The sequence below is a fragment of the Strigops habroptila genome, chromosome 2, assembly GCF_004027225.2.
Source record: "Strigops habroptila isolate Jane chromosome 2, bStrHab1.2.pri, whole genome shotgun sequence".
In the NCBI taxonomy this organism is placed as follows: domain Eukaryota; kingdom Metazoa; phylum Chordata; class Aves; order Psittaciformes; family Psittacidae; genus Strigops; species Strigops habroptila.
In genome coordinates, this window is record NC_044278.2 from 11,366,682 (window position 1) to 11,393,854 (window position 27,173).

The following is a 27,173-nucleotide window of genomic DNA, read 5'->3' on the forward strand; positions in this document are numbered from 1 at the left end:
CGAACGGCCGCCACATGCGCCGAGCCCGGAAGCGCTGTGGAGCGGGCGGGAACAGCCCGCCCCGGAAGGAGCGCGCTGAAGCCGGCGGCCGGGCAACCCGGAGCCGGGCAGCCCGCGGCGGGTGGGGTGGACACGGCTCCTCCCGGAAGCGGAAGCGTGCGGCGGCTGCTCCGCTTCTCTGGGTGATGTCGCCGAAGCGGCGCCGGCCTGGACCGTGTGAGCGGGTGGGGCTGGCAGCGGCGCGGCCTGCCTGTGAGTTGCGGCGGGTGGTTCCGCGCCGATAGGGGCCGGGTGGGACCGGAACGGACCGAACTGGGTCCCGGGGCGGGAGGAAGCCGCTGCCCGCTCACCGGCCTGGCCCCCGGCGGTGCAGGTTACCGCTGCCCCGATAGGGTGGTGGGGAGGCGGGAGAGCAGCGCCGTCCTCCTGGGCAGGGACTCTGGGGGGCTGGATGCTGCTCGCAGCGCTTCGTTCCGCGTTCCGAGCCCGTCATCCCCGCAGGGCCGGCTCCGCCTCAGAGGGCCCCGGGCGACGTGTGTGGGGGAACATCCAGGGGGGGCTGATGTGCGCCCCTCTTCTTGTGCCTGCCTCTTACCTCGTACTTGGGCCCCTATTTTCGCCTGGTCATCAGAGGGAAGACACTGTTATGGATGAGCTTTTGGTTGGAGCCAGTCCAACTGCTCTTACATTCTTGCTCATTGCCTTTCTCCCCACTCTTCGTGGCAAAAATTTTATTTAGGTGCTCTTCATAGAATCATGGAATGGTTTGGGTTGAAGGGACCTTAAAGCTCATCCAGCTCCAATCGCCTGCCACGGGCAAGGACACCTTCCACTGTAGCAGGTTGCTCCAAGCCCTGTCCATCCTGGCCTTGAATTTATGGCTATCTTTGTCCTAGAGGCAGCCTTTATTATCGCTCAGTTTGAGTTTGGATGTTTGGTTGTTCAGAGTGTTTTTCCCTAGCTAGTGAATATACTTCATAATTCGTATTTCAGAATTATCCGTTGTGGATGCTATCAATTATGAATCTGTGGAAAGGTTAAGTGGCAGGTGTGTATGTGGCAAACTTAAGTTACTTTATGCAAGTATGTTTGTGCTGGCTTAATTCACTAGTATAGTTTAGTAGTTACAGTGAAAATGTAGTAGCCTAGGTGTTACGTGCTAGCAGTTGAAAAGTATGCTTTGGTGAGTTTGGGTCTTAATCCAGCGACCAGTGTTATCTCAGACTTTTAAAAAGTCAGATTGGACCATTGAGCCTGCAAGTTCATTGGGCCAGCATTCAGATCTACAGCTTTGCTGTCTTTCTTGCAAAACCTATTTGGGTGAAGGGGTTTTGTCCCTAAGAGCGTGCCTGTAAAACCTATGTAACTGTAAGCCTTATTTGCAGAGTTTCAGAATTCACTGAGCTGCGAAAGTTGTATGATTTGGGGGGAGGAAAGGAGGAGGTTTTCACTGCTTTGTTTGCAAGGGGGTTCTTTGTGTTTAGGGTTTTTAGAGGGTTGTGGTGGTTTGGGAGGTTGTGTATTTTCTTTTGAGTTTTGTTGGTTGATTGCTTTCTTTTGTTTTGTTTTTTAAGTATGACCCAGGGCTAGACTGAAATGCGAAGGGATGGATTATACATATAAAGATTCCCCTGCTACAGATTTGCGTCTTTCTTTATATAAAGAAATAATAATTCTCAGAAAGACTGAGGTCTTTTCTGCACTTGAATATGTGTTTTCAGTGTTTTCAAAATGCAAGATCACAAGCCAGTTGGACCAATTGATTAGAGAATGTGTTTTCATCTTGCACTATTGGGAAAGATTTGTCTTACTGCAAGTGTTTGCATTGCCTTTTTGACAACAGATAACAAACCAGAGAGGGAGCAGTTGGGTGGGAAAACTGTTTCTGTATTCTGCTAGCTGTAATTGCACTGCAGCCGTGGGAAGGGTCTGGCTCCACAGGAATTACGTTTAGTGAACAGTTTTGTGACCTGGTTTGATTTTCTTCCTTTAAAGCACCTGGAAGACTCCAGTGAGAATTGGAGTGTGAAAAGTTAACAGAGGAAAGGAGTTACTGTTTCCATTCCATGGATCCCTTGGGTGCTCCTTCCCAATTTGTGGATGTTGACAGTCTGCCAGGCTGGACTGATGCCTATGAGGCTAAGCAGCTGGACTCTCACCAAAATCCTATTGAAAAAGCTCAAGTTGATATTAGGTCACCTTTTCCATACAGGAAAGACATCAATGCGAAAATAATTTTATGGTAAGTTCCATGTGGCTCTGGTGTGTTTGCCATCATTTCTCCATTTATTGCAGGATCTGATTGCCTCACATAACAATCACTGCTATAGAATAAAGCCTTTAAACCTTCTTTTCTTGAATCAAACATTACAGATCTGGGAAGAAAATAATCTTTTTGTTCACTGTAAATCTACAAGTCTGAGATTTTGCTCCATGATAGGTTATAAATTGTATGGTCATAGGCATTCCTTGATGCAGCAGACTGGAAGTGTACTTACTGCTGTCATACTGTAAGATTAATCTCAAAACATAATTGCGCACTTTCATATCATTTTTTTAACCTTTTTAAAAATATTCTTGCTGTCTGATAGCTTTTTTGGCTTTATTCTGCTTTCACTTTTCTGGGTTAGATCAGTACCTCTCTTACATGTGGTTCTTGTGGCTTGCTTTGGGCTCTTCCCTCCCCCCCCCCCCACTCCATTGTGTGTTCTGTTTCGATGTTTTTCTGCCAAAATCTGTTGGTAAAGTACAGTGTGCGGAGGTGAACTTACTCCATCAGTTTTTCTTTCCTGTAACTCAGGTACTTGAATCTGCTCTGCAGATGAGCAACTCTTTGTTAATCAGTGTGAAGAGAGAAGGATTTCTCAGGGACACAGATTCAGGAATCAGCCTCAACCCATTTGTGGTTAATACATGCCAAGAAATGGGACTGTTCATGGATTTCCTGAATCTGATTAAGTAAAGAGAGAAATAAAAGGTTAAATATCTCTTATGACTTGGCCTTAGGTGTAATAAATGTGTGCAATTTCATCAGTTATTTGAATCTCTCCCTGTGCATGGGAATCTTTATTTCCCTTCCTATGCTCTTTGATCCCAAAATCCCTCATGGCTGCTGCTGTGGCAGAAAGTAGGTCAGAGTTCTGCTACTCCATTGTCTCTTACGCACCTCTGCTTTGTTTATCTTCTGCGTGTCTGATCCTTGAACAGCAGAATGAACATGATCAAATTGCAAGGTCACAATTTTGGAACAAAAGCAATGAAAACTTGTCTAGCTGCAGTGTCACTCTAGATCCTCAGTGGTCTGAGGAAGAACAGGAGCTCTGATGCCCTTGATAGTGTGTATGCAAACTGAAGAAAGTACATGCAAAAAATTGTTGAAGTTTTGAAAGCTACATATCACAAGGACTGTCCTCTCCAAGTGTGAATTCTTGGGGGTTTTTTGGAACATATTACACTCCAGCTTAATATGCTGCTTTGCATATTCTGCTAGCTAAACTGCCTTACATACCACTAAAACACTGGGTTTTCTGCATACTTAAATAAGTTACTGTTGATTCTGTGAGGTTTTAGGGAAATGACTGGTTGCATGCAGTATTCATCAGTTAGAGGCAAAGGATGATTCTGTGTGGTGAGCATCTCAGGGTCTTCTACACTATGTAGGCACTGGAGTATTGTTAATGCTTTTCCTTTAACTTGGCACTTCCTTGCTTGTCAGCACTTATTTAAGAATATCCTGCTTAATCTTGCATTTAGCCTGCAATAAACTGTTCCCTTATTTCCTCAGGAAAGGCGATGTAGCATTGTTGAACTGCACAGCCATAGTAAATACCAGTAATGAGTCTCTCACTGATAAAAATCCCGTATCTGAAAGTATATTCATGCATGCTGGGCCTGACCTAAGGGATGAACTCCAGAAGCTCAAAGGTAAGTGAAGACATTTGTATTGTATTGAATCCATTGTCCTTGCATAGTACAAAGCATCAGGATCTGGGCATAAACTCAGATCAAGTTATAGTGCTTTTTTCCACACACCCTCCCAGCATCTGGTGTTAATGTGAAGTAAATGCAGGAAGCACATGCCAGTCTAGTCTCTTCCCTTTTTGCTATTCAGGTTGCAGATCCTTGAAGGTGTGTGGCAGATATTGAAGTTACTTGGCCATTACTTTGTGCTACAGTTATTCCCGCTTTTATCTGAAGCCACTTTGAGTAGCTAGCTTATCAAAGCTTTCACTCAAGGCACCAGTGTTGTACATTCTTCTGCTCTTATCCTGTTCAGTGTGTATATGCTGTGGAAGACAGGAACTGAAGTTCACCACTGGAGAAATTAAGTGGGTTCTAATATACACTTTGTGTATCCTCTTTCAGGATATTATTGTATACACACAGTCTTTTAGGAAACTATAACAACAGATGGGTTGATAAAACACCGCATGTCTAAATAAAGTCTTAGTGACTACTTAAAATGTTCAGTTTATTTGCCTCTTCTGCACAACAAACTACTTTATTAGAAAGTTACAAGACCATCCCTAATGGAAGGCAATCTGGAAATGGATGAGGTTTGTTTGACCTGATTTCTTTATTAACAGAGTTTACGGCTGATAACGAGATTTACAAATACTCAGTTTTATTCCCAGTGCCTGTTAGATGAAGAGTTTCTTTATTTGTGTGTGAGGAACAAAGAGTTTAGAGTTATCCAAGGTCATACAGAAGTCTAATTTGGCTTGCAGGCAGAAATTCAGATTTCTTGTAACTAGAACTAGTTAGAACTAGTTATTCAGGTACTGAGTTGACTTTTGAGACCCAACTGATGCCTGAATAGTACTGCTCACTCTTTTGGGTAACAGCCCTAACCTTACCATGTAGTAACAAAACTGATAGAAAAGCAATAATATTTCTAATACAAACTCTCAGTAGGTTAAACTACAATTGAATAGACATCCTCCGGTTTTTGTAAAAATCATGTTTTGCTGATTTAGCTTGCTTTTTGTGAGTAACCTGGAAGTAAAACAAGAAGAAAAAGTAACCATTTCATAGAGGAGGGAAAAGTCAGTTTGTCCTTTGGGTGGAAACAACTGTTAAAATACAGCAGATGTTATAGAATAGTTAGGACCCTGCTATGTATGCCAGAACTCTTCTAAAATAAACTTGGGTCTCTTGTGTGCTTTGTGAGGTAGGAAGAGAGGGACAACATTTCAGAGCGTCCTTAAAATTTGAGATCTGTCAGCTCTGAATGGAGGTATTTGTGAAAGTTGGCTTAGCTTCCTAAATTTTTACCATGCCGAGTTATATGTATTTTTGCATCCTCCACCCCTGTGAAGGTACTGAACTCTTCTCTCTGTAATGCATTCTGCAGGTTCATGACTCCCTATACATGACAGCTTCATTTTAATCCTGTGACAAGATCTTTTTGGAAATCAGTTCTGTGACACTCCACTGGCGTGTTGAGTGAGGGAGGAGAGACAGGCTGGGTTACAGCTTTGGCTTTCGTATGCCCTTAATGTGTTTGTCATGGTAGTGGAAGTGGAAGGCAACTTAGTTGAGAAATTAGTTTGATTCTTTTGTCACCTCTGCCTCCTTTTTGCACTATTTCCCATTTAACCTTGAACTTTTTTTCATAGGAGAATGTTTTTGTTGATGAAGTGGAAATGTATGGGCTTTGCTCTAAAGCTAAAAATGGGTGCACCCAGTAAAATGGGTGCAATGGTGATTTTCAGCTAGTGCTCTCCTGCTTTCTTCCTACTGCTCGATACATATGCATGTTTCATAGACTCCAAGAAAAATCATGGTATTAAAGCGTGTGACATGCTGACCTTTTAAAGGCCTGTGCTTTCTTTAAGGCTCAGCTAACCTGTGCATTCCTGGGAACAGTATGTAGTTTTGATTAACACAGAAATACTACAGCCAAGGGGCCAGGCTTGCAAATGAAGTGCTATTGATGTATGCTTGCCTATCAACACATACTTGTTGCAGTCTAATAAAGACCTTCTGTAACAGCAATGCACAGTAGTCTTCCAACTCTAGTGAGACTGTTTTCCGTTGCACACTTTATATAGGGGATTCAGGCTTTCCATTTTAAACTTGGAGAGAAGCCATTCTAATGTTGGAAATCTTGTCAGATAAAAAAGATCTTGACTTTGTTGCCAGTTTTGCCACAGACCTTGACCTGTGCAGCTTGTTCTACTAGCTCACCTCACCCTGTGTCTTAAAAGAGGAATAATACTTGCTGTTCATTTTAGTTTTGTGAATTTTGTAGAGATCTCCAGGCAGAAGGCATTGGGATGTACAAAGTATATGTAAGTCTAATTAGAGATTACTGATGGTACATCCGGTTGTCTGAATTTATTAGTTTCCCTACTGAATTCACAACTCTACCTCAGCCAAACTTGCTTCATTCTTTTTCACAAGTCACTTTTTCCAGCAGGCCTTTGCTTCCTCTTTTCAAGTTGCGTGACTTGGATGGACTGCAGATGATGTATTAAGTGTTTAAGGTTTAGCTTCTACTTTTAGCTTTTACTTTTACTTCTGCTTATTTAGTTGCTCCCTTGAGCTGATGTATCTTGGAGGATGTGCAGAAGAGTATTCTTAGTTTTCTGTTATATACATTCTTAGTATGCTGTTATATTCCTTCTGATTAACCCAGAAGGTGGAGGTCTATAGCAGCTAACAATGTGATTTATTGGATCAAAAAGTTTACAAGATGTTGGGTTAAAAGCAGCATGTTATTGCCATTAAGAAGTCATGCTTAAAGTTTTGAGTAGGAGAGATTTTCAACCTGGAATGTGTCTTGCCATAAAATACGCTTTCATATGCACACTGATAGCCTGCCTGAGTACCACAAGGAACAGAGTGGAGTGAGGGAGGTGAACACTCTTATTCAGCGGGCAGCTTCATGATTGATTTAAGCCAAGCTACTGCAGTGCTGCTGCCAGAAAGGTGGTCACAGCTACTTGTTCACATGTCATTCCTTTTCATGGGCTCTAGCACCTTAACCTGTAAGATCAGGTTAAAAGCTAATCCAGTGAAAATATTAGTTTTCAGTCAGATCAGAAACTGAAGTGCAGCTGTACAAGCAGAAGGAAGATGGTGGAAAATACTTGTCTTTGGAGGTAGGGAGAGACTAGAAGTACTTCTTCAGCTGTTCAGAACTGAAGTGGACTAGATTTGGGTGAAGAAGGGGAGAGTTAGTAGGCTTTTCTTCCAGGTGTCAAATTAAAAACAGACTTCAAACACAGGAGCTGTTCCTGGATTTTTTCATTATCAGGAATGTATTGACACAATGAAGGGAGTAGAGAGGTCTATGGATGTCATCAAGGGTTCTGACAAACAGATTTCCCTTGTGAAAAATAACAGGAATTAAGTATGAGTAACTTTCAGGGATTAGCCAAAGAGCAGTCAAAACCACATGCAGTAAATGATCCTAGAGTATGTAACTGGAGGGTGCTGTGAATGGAAAAATTAAATGTGTTGCTTGAACTTCCTTGCCTGGAGACTAGTTTGTCAAGAAAGTATGATCTCCATGAGAATCATTCTTCTGCCTTGTGGACATGAAGAAACTTGCAAAACAAAGCAAGCTACCTTGTTCTGGAGCGTAGATGGAACAAGTGCTTGATCTATTAATATATTAATATATTAATGTATTAATAGCTTTGCAAACAGTGGGTGGGTTTGGTTGAGGAGACTTTTAGTCCTTTTATCCAAAAAGCAGTTTCCCCAAACCAAGGGCTTATGGCTGGTTGTATAGCATATTTGTGCATCAGTTCTTTGCACATTATTACATCATCTCTCCCTTTGGCTCTGTATGTAGCATAGTAAGTACTGCAATGAAGACAGCATTTCTAGCAATTTCTGGTTTGTCCGTATATGCACAATTTTAAAATTGAGAGGAATGAGCACAGCTCTCACCACCTCAACCTGACTAGGTGATACTAAGCAGCTGACACATAGATGGATATGTAGGTAGAATATGTAAAAGATAGAATGCTGTCCTTAATATTTGATGTCTAAAACACACTGACTTCAGTATGTGGAGTGGTGGTGTCCAGCTCTGGAGGAAGTCAAGGGCTTGAATGCTTCTAGCTTTCTCATCATGATGTTGGCATTTATCCTTGTGTTTATGTGTTTCAGGGTGCAGGACAGGCGAGGCTAAACTCACCAAAGGCTTTAATTTGGCTGCACGTTTTATCATTCACACAGTGGGACCCAAATACAAAAGCCGGTATCGCACAGCAGCCGAGAGCTCTCTATACAGCTGCTACCGGAATGTCCTGCAGCTTGCCAAGTAAGCACACAACAACTTCCAGGACAGTTTGCACATCTATTCTGGTTACTCAGGTCTGCACAGAGGCCAAATGTCTGTGAATATCTTCTCATGTATACTGGATTTGGTTAAGGACATGTGAACATTAGTGGCTTCATGGTATACTTCATGCCGTTTGTTAAAATGTGCAGATAGATCTGAGCTGGTTCGGGTCCTGAAACAGCGTAGCTGGAGCTGCGTAGCAGTCAGTTACTCTGAGGAGAGGCAGCATTGGTAAGTGTATTGGGTTTCCTGCTGCGAAAAGCTTTAAATGAGCTTTCTCAAGGAGCAACTTCATGTGTCTCTGCAACCGCATGGACATACCCACAGGCAGATCTGACTGCTGTGTCAGTTCATATATTTGACCTTTCTGCCTCTCTTCAACAGCCATCTAAAACTCTGAGTCAGGGTGCAAGTTTCTTTCTAAATCCATGGTTCCTGGGGATTTTAGTTTTTCCTCTTTCATCTGTGGTATTTTCTACTTCCTCTTAGCTAATGGGTCTTCTTCATTCTGTTTATCTGTGCTCTTTCCTGTATTCTGGTCTTTTCCTGTGACAGCTGCTGTAATGGTAGCAGTTACAAAAAATACCTGAACAAGAGCAGTGTCAGAAAACATACTTAACAATTTCTTAAGGTTGGGAAGATCAGTTCTTTCAAATCTACCACATGCGTTACAGTACAATGGTAATAATTTTGTAATCAAGATTACAGCTAAGGTTTCTAGTATGTGCCAGTTCTGTTCTGGCCTCAGTTCTGTTCAGTGCCTCAGAAGTAACAAGCGAAGTCAGGCCTGGACTGAAACATGTTAAAAACGATCTAAAGTTTCTAATAATTCTGCTTACTGAATTCTTTTGGTCAATCTATTCTCTAGAGTAAATTCTGCTGCTTGTGAAATTGTTTACCAACTCTGATCTTGCTCAAACTCCTCTGATGAGTGTTAGTAACACCTCTGATTTACTCTTCTGGTGGAAGCATCTTACTAATCTTAAAGTATGTGTTCCCTCCATGCCAATGATTGTCTAATCACACCTAGTATTGAGTAAGCCACCTTGGACTGTGTCCAGACCTTTAACAAAACAAGTGGTAGGTCAGGTGGAAGAACGAGAGAATGTTTGCAATAAAGAGCACCTGCTTTTCCCCTCCTCCTCCTCCTCACTGCCACTCGTATGCAAGAAAGGAGAGTATTTTGGAAAGGATTGCAGGGAGCTTGAGGGAAGAACTTCATTCAGGATGTGGAAAACTGCAGGAACAATGTAGCTGAGGTAGAAGGAGAAATCTGAATACAAACACAAGAGGAAACAGTGTGGAATCATTAATGCTTCCCTCCTCCTCTGCTTAATGGTGGTGTGTATGCATCTTGCCAGGGAAAAATCCTTCTGCAAAAACCTGAAAGAGGGTTGCTGCTGCATTGAGGCAGCAGAAGATAAAAAGAGCTGGTGTTAGTTACTATACCACCAGACACGTTTTCTCATCTGACTGTCTATTCATTTGTTTGCTTTTTTTTTTCTGGATTTCAGGGAACAGGCAATGTGCTCCATAGGATTTTGTGTCATTAACTCTCTGAAAAGATGCTACCCCTTGGAGGATGCAACCCACATAGCTCTGCGTAAGTTTTTTGGAAAGCGATGCAAACTGGATGGCAGTATTCAGCATATCACCTCTGAGAGGTTGCTGTTGATATGGGGAAACCCTGTTTTTAGGGGGCTATAGTTTGTTAGAGGCTGTAAAAAAGAAAAGGCCTTCCAAGGTTGATCAAGAAATGGAGAATAAAAATAAATCATCCTTTCTCAGAGATGTCATCAGTAAATATCCATGGGAATCTGTGCTGGAACTCATAGTCTTCAATATTTTAATTAATAACCTGGAAAAGATGCCTTCACATGCAAAATGATGGGCTAATCCTACAGAGCAAAATCTTGAGATTATAGTAGTTCCATGAACACAGCAGCTCACTGGAGTTCAAAGCAGCAAGCTGAGTAAGATACAACAAAATTAAGAATGTTAGGCTATAAATCTGTGTTTTGTCCATCCTTTAAAGCTGCACATTCAGAAAGAATATAGCAGAAGTAGAAGTTGAGGAGGTCAACAGGAATAGGGGAAGGTAAGAAATAGCTAAGTAAGCGGAAGTCTTTTTCAGGCTGGAATACGCTGAACTTGAAGGGAGTGTAATATATATCTATGAACTCAAGAGTGGCATGGAAATGGTGAATGAATAGGAATCAGCTGTTCACTGTCTCCCAAAATAAGAACGTTTAAATAATGCTAGTATGAATCAGGTTCAGAACAAACAAGGGGAAATTGTTCTTATGCTTACAGTATTTGTTTTATGGAACGTCTTACCAAAAAGCATTATATAAGCTAAAAGTTCTCAAATTTGCTTTCAAGAGGAAACTATATTAAAGAAAAAAATGAAGGCTGCTAAAAACAAATCAGAGAATTTCCTAGGCTGAAAATAGTTATAGTAAAGAGCTCAGAGAAGAAATTATATACTTGCCTCATTCTTACTTTCCCCTTTTCTCTTTTGACTTTTTCTATTGGCCTGCTCCTGCCTACTTTCCACCACCACCACCCAGTCCCTGGACTTTCCTGCATGGTACACCTGCACAATAGGGAAGTTGTTGCAGATGGAAGGAGTGGGTTTTCCTCTTGCTGTGCAAGCTGACCGGAGAAATCTTTCCTACCCTCTGTTCAGCAGAGGTGCTGATAGTGGAGAAACAGATTAGTCTGTTGTTTTCTCTGCTGCCTGTTGAGTGAGACATCCGAAAACATCTGCTCACGTAGGTTCAGAACACTGTTTGCTTTGGAATCACACAGCTGCGTTTGTTCTGTAAAGTAATGCTGCAGGTCAGCCCAATTACACATGAATTTCTGCACAGGAAGTATTTGGAAATAGCTGCCTTTTTTTTTTTTTTCTCCCCTCTCCTTTTTTTTCTTCTGCTGCTGTTTCTTGAAGAACTCACACTAATGTATTCTCTGTAGAGTAGGCTGCTTTATTGCTCTCTTCTGGTGTCTCTGTAGGGCTGTATAGTACTTGATAAAATGCTGCCAGACCAACCTATTTGTTTGGACACTTTCTCTCTTGGCAGTCTGACAGGAAAGCACTTGAAAATCCTGACGTGTCAAGATTATTGTAGCTCAAGGACCTCATCTGTACAAGGATATGTCTGACTGGGAGCTTGGTTACAAAACCTTTTTTCCCCTCAGCTGCAAACGCTTAGGAACTTGACTGCGTCCCTGGTTTATGCCAAAGCTTTGGTGGAGTTCCAAAAAAGTAATAGAGGAAATAAACTCGCTCATGGTTTACAAATATAATTTTTAGATGCCTCTTGGGCACAGCTGACCCCTGAGGTTTTGTGTGGCTGAACGTCTTGTACTAGCTTCTCCTGTAGCTTGCTTATAATCTTGCTTTCCTGGTAACTTAGGGCACAATGACTTGTTCTAGGAATGTCTGGGTTTGGCAATTTGCACAGGACTCTGTAAAGGATGGACTTGGCTTGATTTTGCAGGGCCATAGAATCACATTCCACAGACTACGGAATACCTAGTAAGCTAAAATCAAGAGAGACTTCTCTTTTTGTACCCATCACTAAAGTGAGCAGCATGAGAGAGTAGAGATGGAACTTCCTATATGACAAACAGCCCATTTGGTGTGTTAAACTACCACTTAATCCACACTTGCATACAGCCTTTGGAGCTGTTTTGTATGAGAGCGATGCATCTCTATTCTGCATTCCGACTTCCTTGCTTGTGGTCATGTGTATAAATTTCTCCTGTTTTGTTAACTGCATTTAATCTTCTTCCTTGCAGGCACAGTTAGAAGGTTCCTGGAAATTCATGGAGAGACTCTGGAGAAGGTGGTGTTTGCAGTCTCTGAGCTTGAAGAGGTATCTCCTCGATGTTCATTCCACCAAAATTCATGGGCATGTTTAATCTTCTCTGCAGCAGTATTAACTCCTGCATTGTAAAGCTGGATTCGGATTTCTCCTTCAAATTACATAGGCTTTTGGTCCCACATAGTCCTTCTGCCTTGTGCTAGCATAGCATCTTTCCCAGTACTGCTTATGCTCTTTTAGCAGTCACCGTTGTCATGTTCAAAATCTTTCCACTTCTGGCTTTTGTGTTCCTAAGCCATGAACAGGAACCAATGCTAGAGGTTATAGCAGTGCAGTTGTGCTGGATGGCATCAACCAGCCAGAAAGGAAATTCCTCATACAAGATTTCCTCTTTACACAATGCTGCTTCCCTTGTGCTTAAAAAGGGCCAGTTTAGCATGCCTACAGATCACCTACAAATACCTTGCTTGCTGACTTGTTGAAATAACAAGCTGGACATTGAATGATCTGTGTTCAGACAGATGCAGTTTGAATATTGACTTTTCTTGTACCTTGGACTTGCTAATGGCAGTTCCTGGGCACGACACCCACGCTATTGCTTAGGTCCTGTGACATCTGAATGAGAAAAATAACTAATTTGTTGGGGGTTCTAAAACTGCTAATCAGTTGGAGAGAACACATGAAATACTACGTTGTTAATAGAGATTTCCACTGTTTTCCTCCATGTGGGGAGAGTTTCTCTTGGTGGGTGGTGGCTTTTTCCCCACCAGATCACTAAAGGTAATCTCTGTAGTGGGGCATTTTAATACAAGCAGCCTGCACTGAAGTCTGTAATCCATGCATGTTGCAACTTCATTACAAAGCTAAAGTATCTGCAATCTATCTGAGTTCATGCAGGTTAAAGTAGTGTCCTCTCAAGGTCATTTGCTACTGTGGCCAAAGAAAAAAGTTAACCTTTGGCAAAGATATCTGCCTTTATTGTCAGGTAACAACCCAAGATAAGCCATTGAGGGAAGTGGTACTTTGCCAGCAAACTGCTGAGAAGACCCCTCAGCAGTTGTTACTTAACTGAAGAGCAGGGATGCGTGATAGACCCTTCACGCATTTTTCTTATTTGTAGGCCACTTACCAGAAGTTGCTGCCTCTGTATTTTCCAAGATCATTGGAAGAAGAGATACAATCCTTGCCTTACCTCCCTGCAGATATTGGCAATGCAGAAGGGGAGCCTGTAGTACCAGAGCGACAGATCAGGATTACTGAAAAACCGGGTGTTCCGGATGGTGAGTTCTTAACTGAACATTGGAATAAATATCTCTGTGTGAAAATCAGTGGAAAACTGGGAAACACACATAGGAAGCAGAGAGATGTTTTCCTACCTCAACTCACCTCACCTAAGGCAGGCTATAATGAATACGGTTGTCAAGCTGTCTTTTTGGTTTCATGTGTTCCAGAGCAGTAACTTCTGCTTTTTGCCTTGTTGTGTAGAGTGATGTGGTTAGAGGATGTATTTGAGCTGTTGTTCTGTTTGCTTTCTTGGGGGAGAGTCTGGATAGTTAATTTTTCATTCCCTTTGCAAATTTTCTCCAAGACGATTAGGACTTTTGCAGGATTTTTTTGCAGAATCTTGTGCAGCCCCTAACTTAAAAAGACATTATAGTTAATAGTCTAGCTTTTATATTAGCAAAGTGTTGCTTATATATTAGCAAATGTTGTCTCAAATGATAAGATTCTGTTGAATATGCGTCATATACATGTGCATCAAACTGGTAGATACTCAATGAAAACTAGCAGAAGCTCCCTAAAAGATAGAACTAGATCAACCCAAAGATCAGTTTTTGGGAAATGGCTGTCAAAGCTTAGTGAAGGAAGTCTGTAAAGAGATTGCCAAAGAAGTCTGTTTGTAAAGAGGTTGCCTAGACATCAGGGTTGAGGAGGTGAGATATGTATGGCAAAACAATATAAATGGGCATAGTTGGCACGCTCTGCCTTATTTATGAAGCAGTGCTGTCAGAGTTTTGCACTTCTTCAGAAGTCTGAAACCTTCAAAAGCAAATAACTTGGAATGGCTTTCAAAGGTTTTCTACTTTTGCATGGCTGGTTGTGATAAGGCTGAATATGCGATGAGGATCAGACAATTTTCCTGTTCAGTTTGATACCTGATGTACCTACTCCTGCTGATCAGACTCCAGTAACACACACACCCCCATCCAAAATGCTGTTTAGAATGGTATTTGCAGCTGTGGCTGATCACACTTAAGCATTCAACCACTAGCTAATAATTTGTGAAATTACTGATTTTGCATCTGTAGGAGTGAATGGGTATAGCAGAATCCTGCACTTTTGTCCCATTGCTAATATAGCATGTCACACTAAAACTGGGGATCTTGGTTCCCATCCCGATTGCCCAGAGGTAGTGCTAGATACCTTAGCCAATATTCCTTGATAGCATCAAGTTCAGTGGAGCATTCTGGTATTGTCTCCGGCAAGTGAGCCTGTACTCTTGTATTTCATCACACAATCATGTTGTAAACAATACTATAAAAATAACTAAATGCAGTTTACTGCCAGCTCTACAGCAGTGTCAATGGTACAAAGAGTGAGCCCTTTCTAAAGTACAGCTTCTAAGCTGAATAAAGCTGCAGCATCTGTCCCTTTGCACACTTATTTTTCCTGCTGTGACAAGTGAGACAACTGTAAAGCCCAAGTCACTCTCTCCAGGTGTTGTTTTTTAAGAGAGTTTACCATTATCTCTTTGTTACAGGCTGATGACTTAAGACTTGCCCCATTAGTTTCCAGGCAAACCAACATGCTAAGGGAGTCTGTAGTTATCAGTCACATGCTATACTCTGTCAATGGTGGTGGTGTGATATCAGGCCTACATCATGGTACATGGTGGGTTTTTATGTTGGCTTGTAGCATGAGGACTGGGTTGGCTCACTGAGATATACAGCATTTCCGCAGCAGCATTGCTGTCTTGTACACAGCTTGAACATTTTACACTACCTTTGTTTCTACTGCAGATGCTTCAGATGAAGAGGGTCTGGAGGCAGATTTGTCTTTCATTGGTTCCCATGCTTTTGCCCGCATGGAGGGAGATGTTGATAAACAGAGACGCCTCATCCTTCAGGGACAGTTGTCAGAGGCAGCACTGCAAAAACAGCATCAGAGGAAGTGAGAATTTCCTTGTCCGTGTGAATGTTGTGTGTTAGTTAGCTGTTCAGAGAACCAACCCTTATGATGATTTTGTTATCTGTAAAGCCTAATATTCTAGCATGGAAATACAGCTAAAGCCTGGTGTCATCCTGGGTCGCTGTGGTAGCCTCTTTGGCTTGAAGGGAGAAGGGAAGGAGCAGTAGGAGGAAAATGGAAGCTAATGGGGAATCCCCGAGCGTACCCAGTGCGTCCGACCAGCTGCCTTATTTCTTTGCCACAAGATGTCACTGTTTTGTTACTGCTTTTTCTAGTGGGGTCACCTGCTTTCAATACCGCCCACTTGCTCCTGATGGCCTGGGCAGATAGCAAAACATTTTTCGTCAATCTTTCAAAACAAAAAGATAAATAAATTCTGAGGCTTCTATTCCCCCCACTCCAGCTAATCCTAACATGCACGATCACTTTCTTAGAAGCCAGTTCCATGCTGGAGTCCTCTTGAGGCATAGTGCTTGGCTTGTTTTGTCAGGTGAGGCACTAAGTCGTTCACCATTCAAAGGGTGGGGAGGGGGAAAGTCCATATGTGGCAGTGCTTGCTCCATACTTGTGTTTGACTTCTAGACTCTTTAAAGATTGTTTTTTTTCCTATTCTTTTTAAACACTGACATATTTGAATGGAAAAAACCTCAGATCTTTTCAGCCCACATGCCATGCCACTATAGTTGCTAGTTGGTGCATATTCATTGCCCTAGTGAAAATCACTAGGTATGTAACTAAGACTAAAATCCTCAAACCTCTTCAGGTTTATAATGCTAATCCAAAGAGGGATTAGATCTGACCAGGTGTTTTTAACTTTCTAGTTATAATCGCTGGCTGTGTCAGGCAAGAGCTGAAGACCTCTCTGATATTGCTTCTCTTAAAGCCTTGTACCAGACAGGTAAGTTCAGGGTACCAATAACTGATGTATGTTATCTTAAAGTAAAAATATAATATTTGCTTTGGACACGAATATGTAATAAGTCGTGATTAAACTGGAAGCCTGGCCAAGAGCTAGGAATCATCTCTGCAGTAAAGCAGGAATTCTTTCTTGATAGGCTTTGAAAGCCAGTTTGTGGTAAACTCCCAAACTGCTCTGCTCTAACAATCTGAAGATATATGCATATCCTGAATTATCTGTGACTTTAGACACAAATCAGTACAGTTAGATTAAGCCAACACATAAGGTGCTCTGTATGAGATAATTCAGACCAAAAGAACTATTTCCACCCTCTCACTACAAAGAAATTAGTGATAAAGATTAGTGTAGAGAATAAGCAGTTAACAAAGCAACTTTTAATAGAGCTTTCCAGAACAAAATGGCTTGCTTTATTTCCCTCAGGTTACGTATCTGTTGCTCCCCTCTGTATGTGTTTCCTAGTACTAATGGCCGAATACCACGGGCAGCACATCTTGCAACCTTGAGTTCAGTAGATGGGGAGATTAGGGAGAGATCCAGCAATCCAGTGGAGAGTTCAATGGAAGAAAATAGCTGTGAGGTCCTTGCAGCCTGGGAAGCAGAGATGGGGAACCTGTACTCTTCAGGTTGCTTTTACTCTTTAGGTAGCAGTACACTCAAACATAAAAACTTGCTGTAGTCCCAGTGGCTTATTGCTGCTTTGCACCATGACAGGAAGAAACAGACAAGTAGTCAGGCTCTTGAAAGCCCATCGCTGTGCTTCTGCAAAGAAAGTCAGCACTTTGGCTGATCCCTTCAGCCTCCTGAAAATCTAGGTGCTTGATCTTTGTGCAAGTATCAAGGCTGTGTGATACCTTCTACTCAGTAGCTGCAATTTTAAATCCTTTTGTTTGCCTTAGACAAGGCTCTGTGGGCTGCAGGAGGTCCATAAGGTGTGCTCTGGGAATCTTTGCATTCGATTTCAGAGCTTGGCTTCTTGGCAGAAGTTTGCTTCGCAGGTAGAACTGCAAGTGAAGAGTGGGGGTTTTGTATTTTGTTGTTGGGGGGTTTTTTGTTTGTTTGCTGTTTTGGTTTTGAGGATTTCTTTAGTAAAAAAACATGTTAGTTGTTAGTACTTGAGATATAGGTAAAATGGGGTTCACAAGCAACATAAAATACCAGTCCTTAAGTTTCTCAGATGTGATGCACTCTTTTTGGATCAGACTAGCTACTGGTATAGTGAGAACAGTAACTCTAAGCATATTTCCTCTGTTGTTAAGATGGAAAACAGATGCGTTGCAAAAAGTCAGAGCTGTGACTGATTCTCACTGGTTTGAAAGGGACCAACTTCTAAATTTCTCTCGGCCATGCCAGGTTTTGGGACATATTTTTCTTTCTTTTGTAGGTGTAGATAACTGTGGCCGCACAGTGATGGTGGTGGTTGGAAGGAATATCCCAGTAACATTGATAGACATGGAAAAGGTAAGACTTTGGGAAACTAGAGTTCTGTAGGTTGAATATGAATGTTCAGGATTCAAGAGTCTGATTATAAGAGTAATTCAGTGTTAATACTAAAAACTTCATCTGTAGAACACTTAAAAGACTAAACACAAACTATTCTTACAGGCAGATGAAAATGTATTCCCTTATAAAGCTTTGTGTGGGGTGGGGTGGCCTTTTTCAAGGAGGAACTGGACTATTTTTAGAAAAACAGGGCTACCATAGACTCCTTTTTTGTTTCAAGAAAATGCTTGACCTGCTTTTATAACCGCTCAGACATGAAGAGTGACAGATTAGTTTTTCATGCAAATAGCAAGAATTCATCTTCATATGTGAGGTCAGGTAGACGAGACGTCTAAGTTATTACAGTCAAGTTAAAGACTTGGAATATTCACTTGCTTTTGTAGCTGAAACATAATGCCACCCAGTCTCATGATTCCTGTTTTGTGCATGAATTAAAGAAAGCATATTAAGATGTTATGCAACTGTGAAAGAGTTCTTTGCAAATAAAAACCTCATTTCTTTCTGTCTCAGGCTCTTCTGTATTTCATCCACGTCATGGATCATATTGCAGTGAAGGAATATGTCCTGGTGTACTTCCACACACTGACAAATGATTACAATCAACTAGACTCTAATTTCTTGAAGAAACTCTACGATGTTGTTGATGCCAAGTGAGTGTCCGTAGGAGAAGAACCCTTTCTGGTCTTCCTCTGTGCTGTGCAAATGTTTATCATTCTCTATATCTGGTTTCCCATTTATTTGTGAGACAGTTTTGCTGGGACAAAGACCTAAATAAATAACAAAAGCAAGAGAAAGGAAGATATGTTTTCTTTCCTTCTCAAAACCTAAATCTATTAAACCAGTAAGTTCTGTCCTCTGCAGTCTCCCTTTTGGAGGTGTTAAAGAGACATACAGGGTGTATTGTTTGTGTGTCTATCCAGAGGTGGAGCTTCTGGAGCCTAGCTTTAAGTGTGTTGCTAGTTGTGAGGGAGGAGGCTTGGGTAACATTGGCAATCATAATTTGTCTGTAACTTTCACTGTGCACATAAAAGACTGCACGCTATGATGTTGATCTGAAAAAATAATCATTCTGCTTTTTGCTTTGTTTCTTTCTTTACATTTACTTTTCTAGTATCTGCCCTTTAAAACAATCTATGTTTTGCCAGTTGGGTTGTGTAAGTGAGCTCAATTAGAAGTCACTTTTAAAGATGTTTTTCTTTCTCTAAACTAGGTACAAGAGGAACTTGAAGGCGCTGTATTTTGTCCACCCAACATTTCGTTCAAAGGTGAGGTAAACAGTACAAAAGAAAAGTATATTTTGGGTGTTGGCAGAGTAGCATGTAAACCCTTAGTATGAGGAACATGGAGGGTATATAGAAGACTTCCAAAATTAGGCAATATCTTCTGGATCCACAGTCATACCTTGAAATTCGTCCCCATCTTTGATCTAGCTGTAGTCTTCCAACCTTAGTAAACCCCAATGCGGCGCAGCTGTCTCTGCCCTGCCTTTGTTTTGCATGTGCTCTTAACAGAGAGAGGTGGAAGCTTTGGTTCTTGTTTCTTTCAAAGAGAAACTTTTTGTCCTTTTTTTGGCCAAAACCTCTGGGAATTCTTTTTCGTAGAGTTCACTTCCTGGACTTTTCACCTTTTCTTTCTCCACAAGGGGTATTGCATGTGTGCTGCGTATCACTAAAGAGCTGCCCTGCTAAGGGCAGAGGGCAATGTGTCAAGCAGCAATGAGATTAGTCAGGATTAGAGTGCAGAGTAGCAAAGAAAGATGGGAAGAATGCTTTTGTGATGGGTTGCAGAACGATCCTGTTAAGCTTTCAGGAGATGAAAAACTGAACTTATCAAGCAGTAAGGTATTACCCTTGGCAACAATCTGTGTGGGACAGAAGATGGAGCTCACATCTTTCTGTACTTCATACATGCTACTCATATTGCAACAGTAGGAATACTTCAGATGAACTAAGTATCGGCAGCAGCCCTTGCTAAAGCTTTTGTTCGTCCTATTAAAGGAGTTAGAGATGTGATCTTCCGTGTTCAGATCAGCTGAACCTCAGTGTTTCTTCTGCTTTTTGCTGACGTTGATCAAATTTGAGAAAATTACACGCCTAGAAAAATCTGTTTGCACATGTTCAGCAAGAATTTCTTTCCTCATTTCTAGAGAGTCCTTTCTTTGCTTGTGCACAGCTGGAACACCATGAGACTTAGAGCTTCCTTGTTTTCATGTAGATGAGGCTGAGGCTTCCCGACAGCATACCTTCCAGTTTCTATTAATTATTCCTACAGGGTACAGATCTGAGGTCTTAGTACTAGAATTAGAGAGACCAGCTCTGATGCTGCTGAACATGTAGGAGCTATCATAGAACATTACTAAGGTCACAGAGTTGAGTGGAAAAGCTGAAGCTAGGAAGTCCGAGTGGTTTAGATTCTCAGCAGCACTTTATCCCTCTCTTCTCTTAATGTATGTTTTTATTTACTTGAAATGTGTTTTGTTTTGGGGGGGGGGTTGGGTGATGCTTTTTTTGTTGTTGGAGGATGAGAACTCATGTTCACTAGTCTGTTGCCAACATAGTTCTCGTCCCTTTGGGAACTGCAGTGGGGCTTGACAGGTCTGTGGGGCAAGCAGATAGTTGGTTGGAAGCAGGGAGGGTGAGACATGCAGAGTTCTCAAATTGCTGGAAATGGATTTTGTTTCTATCCCGTTCTAGCAGCACAGCTGGAGGCAAAAGAACATGTGTGTCCATGTTTTTCTGCCAAGCCTTTTCTCTAGCTGAAGGGCAAGTGGGATTATTGCTGGCTGTTGCAGAGGCTGTCAGCTTATGAAACATGATGGGGAATAGGCAGCAGAAAGTCTTGGTGGAGAAGGTGGCTGCTAAGGTGATTTTTCTCTCCCCTTCTTTTTTGGCTGTTGCAGGGCTGTTGTCCCCATGGAAGATTGCTAGTTCAGAAGCCTCAAATATCCTCAAAAAAACAAACAAAAAACAAAACAAACAAAAAAAACCCCACAAAAAAAAAAAAAACCCAAAACAAAACCAAACACATTTGGCACATTCATCTTCCTATTTGGAGCACTGACTTCCTTCCATGGGAAAATACTCTGTGTCTCAAATTCAGGAGCATGCTGGAGAGGGACTTTTCATCAGGGACTGTAGTGATAGGACAAGGGGTGATGGGTTCAAACTAAAACAGGGGAGGTTCAGGTTAGATATAAGGAAGAAGTTCTTCCCTGCGAGGGTGCTGAGGCACTGGCACAGGGTGCCCAGAGAAGTGGTAAATGCTCCATCCCTGGCAGTGTTCAAGGCCAGGCTGAACAGAGCCTTGGGCAGCATGGTCTAGTGTGAGGCGTCCCTGCCCATGGCAGGGGGTTGGAACTGGATGATCTTAAGGTCCTTTCCAACCCAAACCATTCTATGATTAGGAAGGCTTGTGCGTTCATGCAGCTTCATAACACATCACCCTTGTGTATATGTCTCATTCTTAAATCTCTGATAAAAACTGTCTATTTTACAGCAGTATTGAGTCCTCACACAGTGGGTGGCTGCCATCATCTTGTTTATTTCTCGGCTAAAAGAGATCAAGAGGCTTTTAATCATGTCTCTTGGAAAACTGATGTCCCTAGAAAGCAAGCATAATTCTTGATGTACTTTCTGGTTCCAACCATGATTCTTTGGCTTTTGGATATGAAACTGGATATGAAACTACTCTGTGTATTCTGAGGATAATTCCCTGTCTAGAATTCATTGGTCTTGGTACACAGGGAGGGGGGTTCAGCCATTACCCTAAAACACAGAGTAGCTGAAGCAGAGTGTGTCACTGCACAATCCATTTTTTATACACTGGTCCTGCCTTCTCATGCTTTGATGTGAGTGTTCTTGTGATCTGTGAAGAGCTTGATTCTCTTGTGCTGCTGAAATGTAATCTTGCGATGAAATCACAGCATGGGCAACAGCAGTTTTTTAGGCTGACAGCAACTCTTAACAGTTTGCCACCAGGCCTTAGGTTAAGATACCCTTGAAGTGCTATCACAAGTTCCTTCATGCTTTTCATGTCAATGTACTTCTGCTTGTTGTTTCTATAGCTGCTAATACATAAATAAAGAGCTTTCGGGGACATTTTTATGTGAATCCTCTCAATCCCCCTCCTCTGAGAGCTCTCCAAACAAAGCTTTTCAGAGCCTGCATTCTGAGTGGAAGCATCGGTGGCTGGATCTGAAACAATATCACCCAGAGAAATTGTTTTCATAAACTTAGTAACTTAGCTGTGAATCAAGAATGTTTCAAAACTGAAACATACCTGAATACTCAAATTAAATATTCATAATCTTTGTATTTATCAAGAATAATCATTGTGTTGTTTTTCTGTAACAGTCATAAAAGCAATTTCTGCAGATTGGATGCCAATATAAAGGTTGTCACAAATCACTTGTGGCTTTTTTTGCACAGGATCCTTCCAACTGTAATAAATTTTACCAGATTTTATTAAGCTACTCTTTGGGGTATGACTCTTAAGACATTGGTGGTGCAGTTTATCTGTGTTGTGATGGGGTTTTTTGAGGGAAAGACATCTGCTACTTGAACCCTATGGTTTTCCAGCTTGGCAGAGTGACTCTGATAACCTTTTATTCAGATTCAGAACTGCAGGACAAGAAAAATAAAGGAAAAATTCAGCAGATGCCTAGATTTTTAACTTTGACTGCTCTGCTATAACTTACTCTTCTTTCAGTGCATTAACAGGGATTTGGTTTAATTTCAAGTTCTATGTCCTCTTACCAGTAAGGAAATAGCTGCTCTCATATTACTGTTTCCATAACCTGTGATTATTGAGAATGGAGAAAATAGCAAAATTCTCTAGATAGACTCCCTCCCTTTGTGTTATTGGGTAAGATGTGTCAAACCCCAGTGGCTCATACACTGAGGAGGGGGGGAATCGCTTTTCCTGCTAACAGTTTTTGTGATGACTGCAAAAATATTCCCTGTTAGGCTTTTGTACATTAAACATCCACAGCAATGTTTAGAGATTGTCATTCATGATACATCTTGGAATGCATGCTACTTTGAGAGAGTATTTTTCACTCTTATTTTTTCACTCTACTGTATTTTTCACAGTATTAAACTGTTGCCCAGTGTCACTCATAAGAGGTCATCTTATATATATGGATGCCATTAATAATCTGTCTCTCTGCTTTCTGCTAATATAAATCTCTAATTCTGCCCTAAAATAATGAACCAATCTTAAATGTTCTGTCCTGTTCTTTACCTCCTTTTCTCTTTGTTGTTGTACCTTTCTCATGAAAACATCCTGTTTTGAGGAGGCAGCATAGTTATTCCAGGACAGTTTTTAGACATCAGCCTTTTCTTTTAATGCTGTGTTCAGGCAGATCATTTTTATTGACCTAATGTTTTAGTTTAGCTGAAAATCCCACTTTCCTCAAGGCTTCTCTTGTGGTGTTGCTTCTTTTCTGTTAACTTAATACTGCAGTCAAAGTACAACTACTAAGCTTGACCATTCAGTGATTGTTTGGAAGGGACTTCTAGAGGTCATCTGGTCCAGCTCCCGCCTCAAGCAGGGTCAACAGACGGACCGTATGAGTAGTTGCTAATACGAGCATTTGTGACCTGTAGAACAGTGTTTTTTCTTTCAGCCTGCCAGGAAAAGACTAGATGAGAAATAAACAAAAAGTAATATAGTGCTTAATTGTGGTGAAGGTGAGTTGAAAAGTAAAAGCTTGTGCAGTCAATCTGAACAGGAATATTTAATAACTAGTAGAAGTATCAATGGTGTCTTACTGGCCCTTGCAAAACAAAAATTCCTTGTCCCATTTACATCCAAAAGAGACAGAAGTGTGAATACTTAAAAGGAAAATCTTGTAGAATAAGTTCATAAGGCTTTGAGAAGAAATGTGGTAAAACAGAAGGATACACTCGCTCAGTCAACCCAAAACAGAAAGATTTCTAAGAGGACATTTGAACAGCTAAAAATCTCTGGTTTTTTCTCCCTTGAATTGCCTTTTCTGTGAAAGCTGAAGGCAAAAGGTTGAAAATGCTGCTGTCAGATAGGTCATATTCCGAGCTGGCTAGACTGGAAGTGAAAACATTCCACTGTACTGTGTTTTTTGAAACCAGCAGAATAGCTGTCACTCTTGTACAGTAGAAAGGGACCTTAAACTGGCAGCTGGGGAGGGGAGTGTGGAGTCAGAAAACACTAGCTCAAAAGTTGTCAAGGCAGTGCTTACTAGCAGTCACTAGTGTGTGCTTCCTGACCTTGTTTTGTTATTGCTATGATGTTAGTGTTTCACGCCTCTAACTATGGAGTATTATGTTGAACTTAAAGGTTTTGAAACAGCACCACCTTAATTTGGTTTTGTTGGGTCTTATTTTCAGGTCTCAGCATGGTTTTTCACAACCTTTACAGTCTCAGGGCTAAAGGACAAAATCCACTATGTGGAAAGCCTTCAGCAGTTATTCACAGCCATACCGCCAGAACAGATAGATCTCCCTCCCTTTGTCCTCGAGTATGATGCCAGGGTAAGTGATTGCATGTGACAAGCATGAGTCTTTGCTCTTAACTGTAGTGCTTCTTGTGCTCTCTTGTGCTTCTCCCATTCTGCTCTGCCAGAGCTCTAAAGGGGCTGAATTCCACATCTTAAGAATGGGGAGAAGAAAGGGAGGGTTGCTGGAGAGTCAGGTTGTTCTTCTGTGAGTAACTATTTTATTTCTTTATTTCTTTTCTACATCAGTCCAAGTAGAGGGCTTGGCTAAGAAGCAGACTCCTCTTCCAATAGAGCAGTCTCCTATATGCATAAAGGGCAGGCTACCTTCATTCAGCCAAGAACTGTAAAGTAACACACTAAGAGCCTGTGGGCAAGATAAAATTCATGTTGTATACTTGCTATATGCCTTACTCTGGCTGCAAAAAATAAATACTATCTGTGTTTCACCTTCCCTCTTCCACAAACACTCTTACCTTCTCCATCCCAGGTTCCTAACCACATGGTGAAATTAATATGGCTTTCATTGGCCAAATCATTCTGAAGAGGATGCTCTGTAACTACAAACTAGTAGCCAGAGCTGTGTGTCTGCATAAGCAATTTTTTCTTGAGTGACTGGCTGTGCTACCATTCGTGGCTTCCTTGCATCACAGCTTTGGCTTAATGGCAAAACTTTAACCTGCACTTTTTGCTTTAAACGGAGGCAAAACCAAGGCCTATTTTTGCCTCATCACCAGCACAGTCATCTCCTGGGTGAATTGCAGCAGTCACTATACTTGTGGAAGACAAAGTCAGGAGTACCTCTTTATTTCTGCCTCTGTGTCACCATCTATTGCACCAAGGTGTATTGGAGAAGGCTTTTGCTCAACTGCTCCTTCTGTTCTCATTGCAGGAAAATGGGCCTTACTATTCTTCTTATCCTCCATCCCCTGACTTGTGATCTGCAGTCCTGCAATGCTGCTCCTTTCCCATGGATCCAATGACCTGATGCCTGCCAAAACCTGTGCATTTGCCCATGTACAGAATTCAGAGAGAGGGTTTTCCTCCCCCAGCTCTGGTATTTTTTTACTGATGAGATATTTTCAAGCACTCAAGCAATCAGAGAACTTTATGCCACTGTGAACTGTACAACTATTTCAAATATATTTATCCAATGGAAAAGTTGATTTAAAGATCATGAGATGCATTTTATTTGGGGATTTGTTTTGAAGCTGTTACATTTATTTCTGAACAGACTTTCTCTTTTCTGGGACATTCATCAAAAGTACTTGATCATGTTTTAACTGTTACCATTTTCCAGCTCCATTTGTAGTACCCATTTCTGGCTGATCTGTATGAATATCGTGCAGTACCAGCCTGACACATTGCTCATCATATAGTCTCTGTGTTTCACATCTGATTACTTTCTCTTTCTGTTAGTGCTGATTACTTTGGTCTTGACCCATCAAAACTATCTGGAATTGGGAATGCCATGTCTGCAGGCTGAACAAAACACTACAGCCAAACCAAGATTACTGCAAGACTTAGTACCATAAATGCTAGGTGAGCTAGGAGCCTTGACTAAGTCCCTGTCAGTTTTCATTGGATGATGTGTCATGTCCGGATGCCACTACCCTCCCAGTAAGAATAAAATTGAAAGGCATTTGCGGTTGCTTTTCTTTAGTTGTTTATGTTCTCCTTTGACGTAGCCAGATGTGTATGTATGATAAACGAATGCCGTCTGCCTGAAGTATGCATGGAGGGGGAAACAGTGACTCCAGTGCCAACTTGTGATGGCAGAGATTGCTTCTTAAAGATACCAGTGCCCTTTTTATTTCCTGTTACACTGACACTCACTGATTTTTGACAGGTATGATACATGCAAGAGCTCAGCCATACAATATAAATTCCAGGACATATGGAACTGGAGGTGAAAAGTTTTTCAGCCTGCCAATACAAAGCTAGAAGAGGAGAGAGGATGCTCCTTTATAAAACATAATCAGGGATGGCAGTCCCAAATACAGAAGGACAGATTCCCTGGTAAAGAGAATGTCACAACAGTACTGAATATGAAAATGATGGTACAACTGTCATGGTTGCATTCTAGCTGCTTTCCTGCCCTGACTTGTATCTACTACTCTCTCTTTACCAAACTTCAGTTTTCCTCCTTCTGCTCCTTCTGCAGTAACTTAGAAGGTGGTTATTCAGGCCCATTAAGTTGATTAGAAATAGATATCTCTCTCCAGTTTAGAGATACTGTAAATTGTTGGGATAAACAAGAAAAAAGAAAAAATCCTGTCTTGGTCATTTAATTGCATGTCAGAGTTTGGGCTTTGCAGTGAAAGAAGAGCCGTACAGACTTTCCTTCCTTTCCTACCTTGGCCTCCTGGCTTAATGTTGAGTTTACGCTCCACAGATCCTCAGCATGTTGGTGTGTCAGTTACAGATTAAGATAATCACTTGGCTGGGGTTTAACAGTCATGCATATACAACATGTAAAAAGCAAGTGGTTTTGCTTTTTAAGTGTACCCTGGGGTCCTTACGTGATTCCATTGTCAGATCCACGGTGCTGCCAAAAGCTGGAAACTAGCACAATGGAAAACCACCTTGGTGTTAATGCTTGGGAGCATTGCACCTTATGGTCAGTTCACATGTGGTGTTCTTTTCAGCACTTTTCTGGTGGGTTTTGAGAAGAAAATAGCAGCAGTCTACAGAGAGCAGCTACCACGTGTCCCTACCTCCTCTATTCACCTAGCTGTTTACAACTGCCCTTGTCTAGTGACTTTTATAGCCAGCAATGAATTTTCCATGCTTCTCCAACAATTTGTGTAGCTTTCCACCCCCATTAACCATCTGCTGTTTTTCACACCCATGGCATTTTCAGTGGGGCTGTTGCAGAACAGCCAGTGTGCACTTCAGGGGCAGATTAAAGGTGATTCAGAGCATAATGTGAAAACTGAACTCTTCACAGTCTAGGTGGGTTCT

At 41.6% G+C, this 27,173-nt stretch overlaps 2 protein-coding genes across 3 annotated transcripts in view; one reads left to right on the top strand and one right to left on the bottom strand.

Moving 5' to 3' along the window:
* Nucleotides 1-11,393, bottom strand: part of WDR3 (WD repeat domain 3) — a 34,574-nt gene extending 23,181 nt beyond the window's left edge. The window contains exon 1 of the mRNA XM_030471969.1: nucleotides 11,389-11,393. The gene's annotated coding sequence lies outside the window, so the exon portion shown is untranslated. The remainder of the gene's footprint in view (nucleotides 1-11,388) is intronic.
* Nucleotides 139-25,871, top strand: GDAP2 (ganglioside induced differentiation associated protein 2). 2 transcript variants are annotated; one of them, XM_030471977.1, is made up of 14 exons: nucleotides 139-252; nucleotides 1,996-2,242; nucleotides 3,785-3,924; nucleotides 8,125-8,278; nucleotides 9,814-9,902; nucleotides 12,104-12,180; nucleotides 13,250-13,409; nucleotides 15,150-15,300; nucleotides 16,140-16,216; nucleotides 17,619-17,695; nucleotides 18,248-18,387; nucleotides 18,948-19,002; nucleotides 24,103-24,246; nucleotides 25,102-25,871. In XM_030471977.1, the coding sequence occupies exons 2-14, from the start codon at nucleotides 2,067-2,069 to the stop codon at nucleotides 25,147-25,149; spliced, it is 1,488 nt and encodes a 495-aa protein (XP_030327837.1). In that variant the 5' UTR covers nucleotides 139-252; nucleotides 1,996-2,066; the 3' UTR covers nucleotides 25,150-25,871. The 2 variants fall into 2 exon arrangements, with proteins under 2 accessions (XP_030327837.1, XP_030327838.1); XM_030471978.1 differs by lacking the exons at nucleotides 24,103-24,246; nucleotides 25,102-25,871 and adding an exon at nucleotides 21,801-21,939.
* Nucleotides 25,872-27,173: the final 1,302 nt, after the last annotated feature.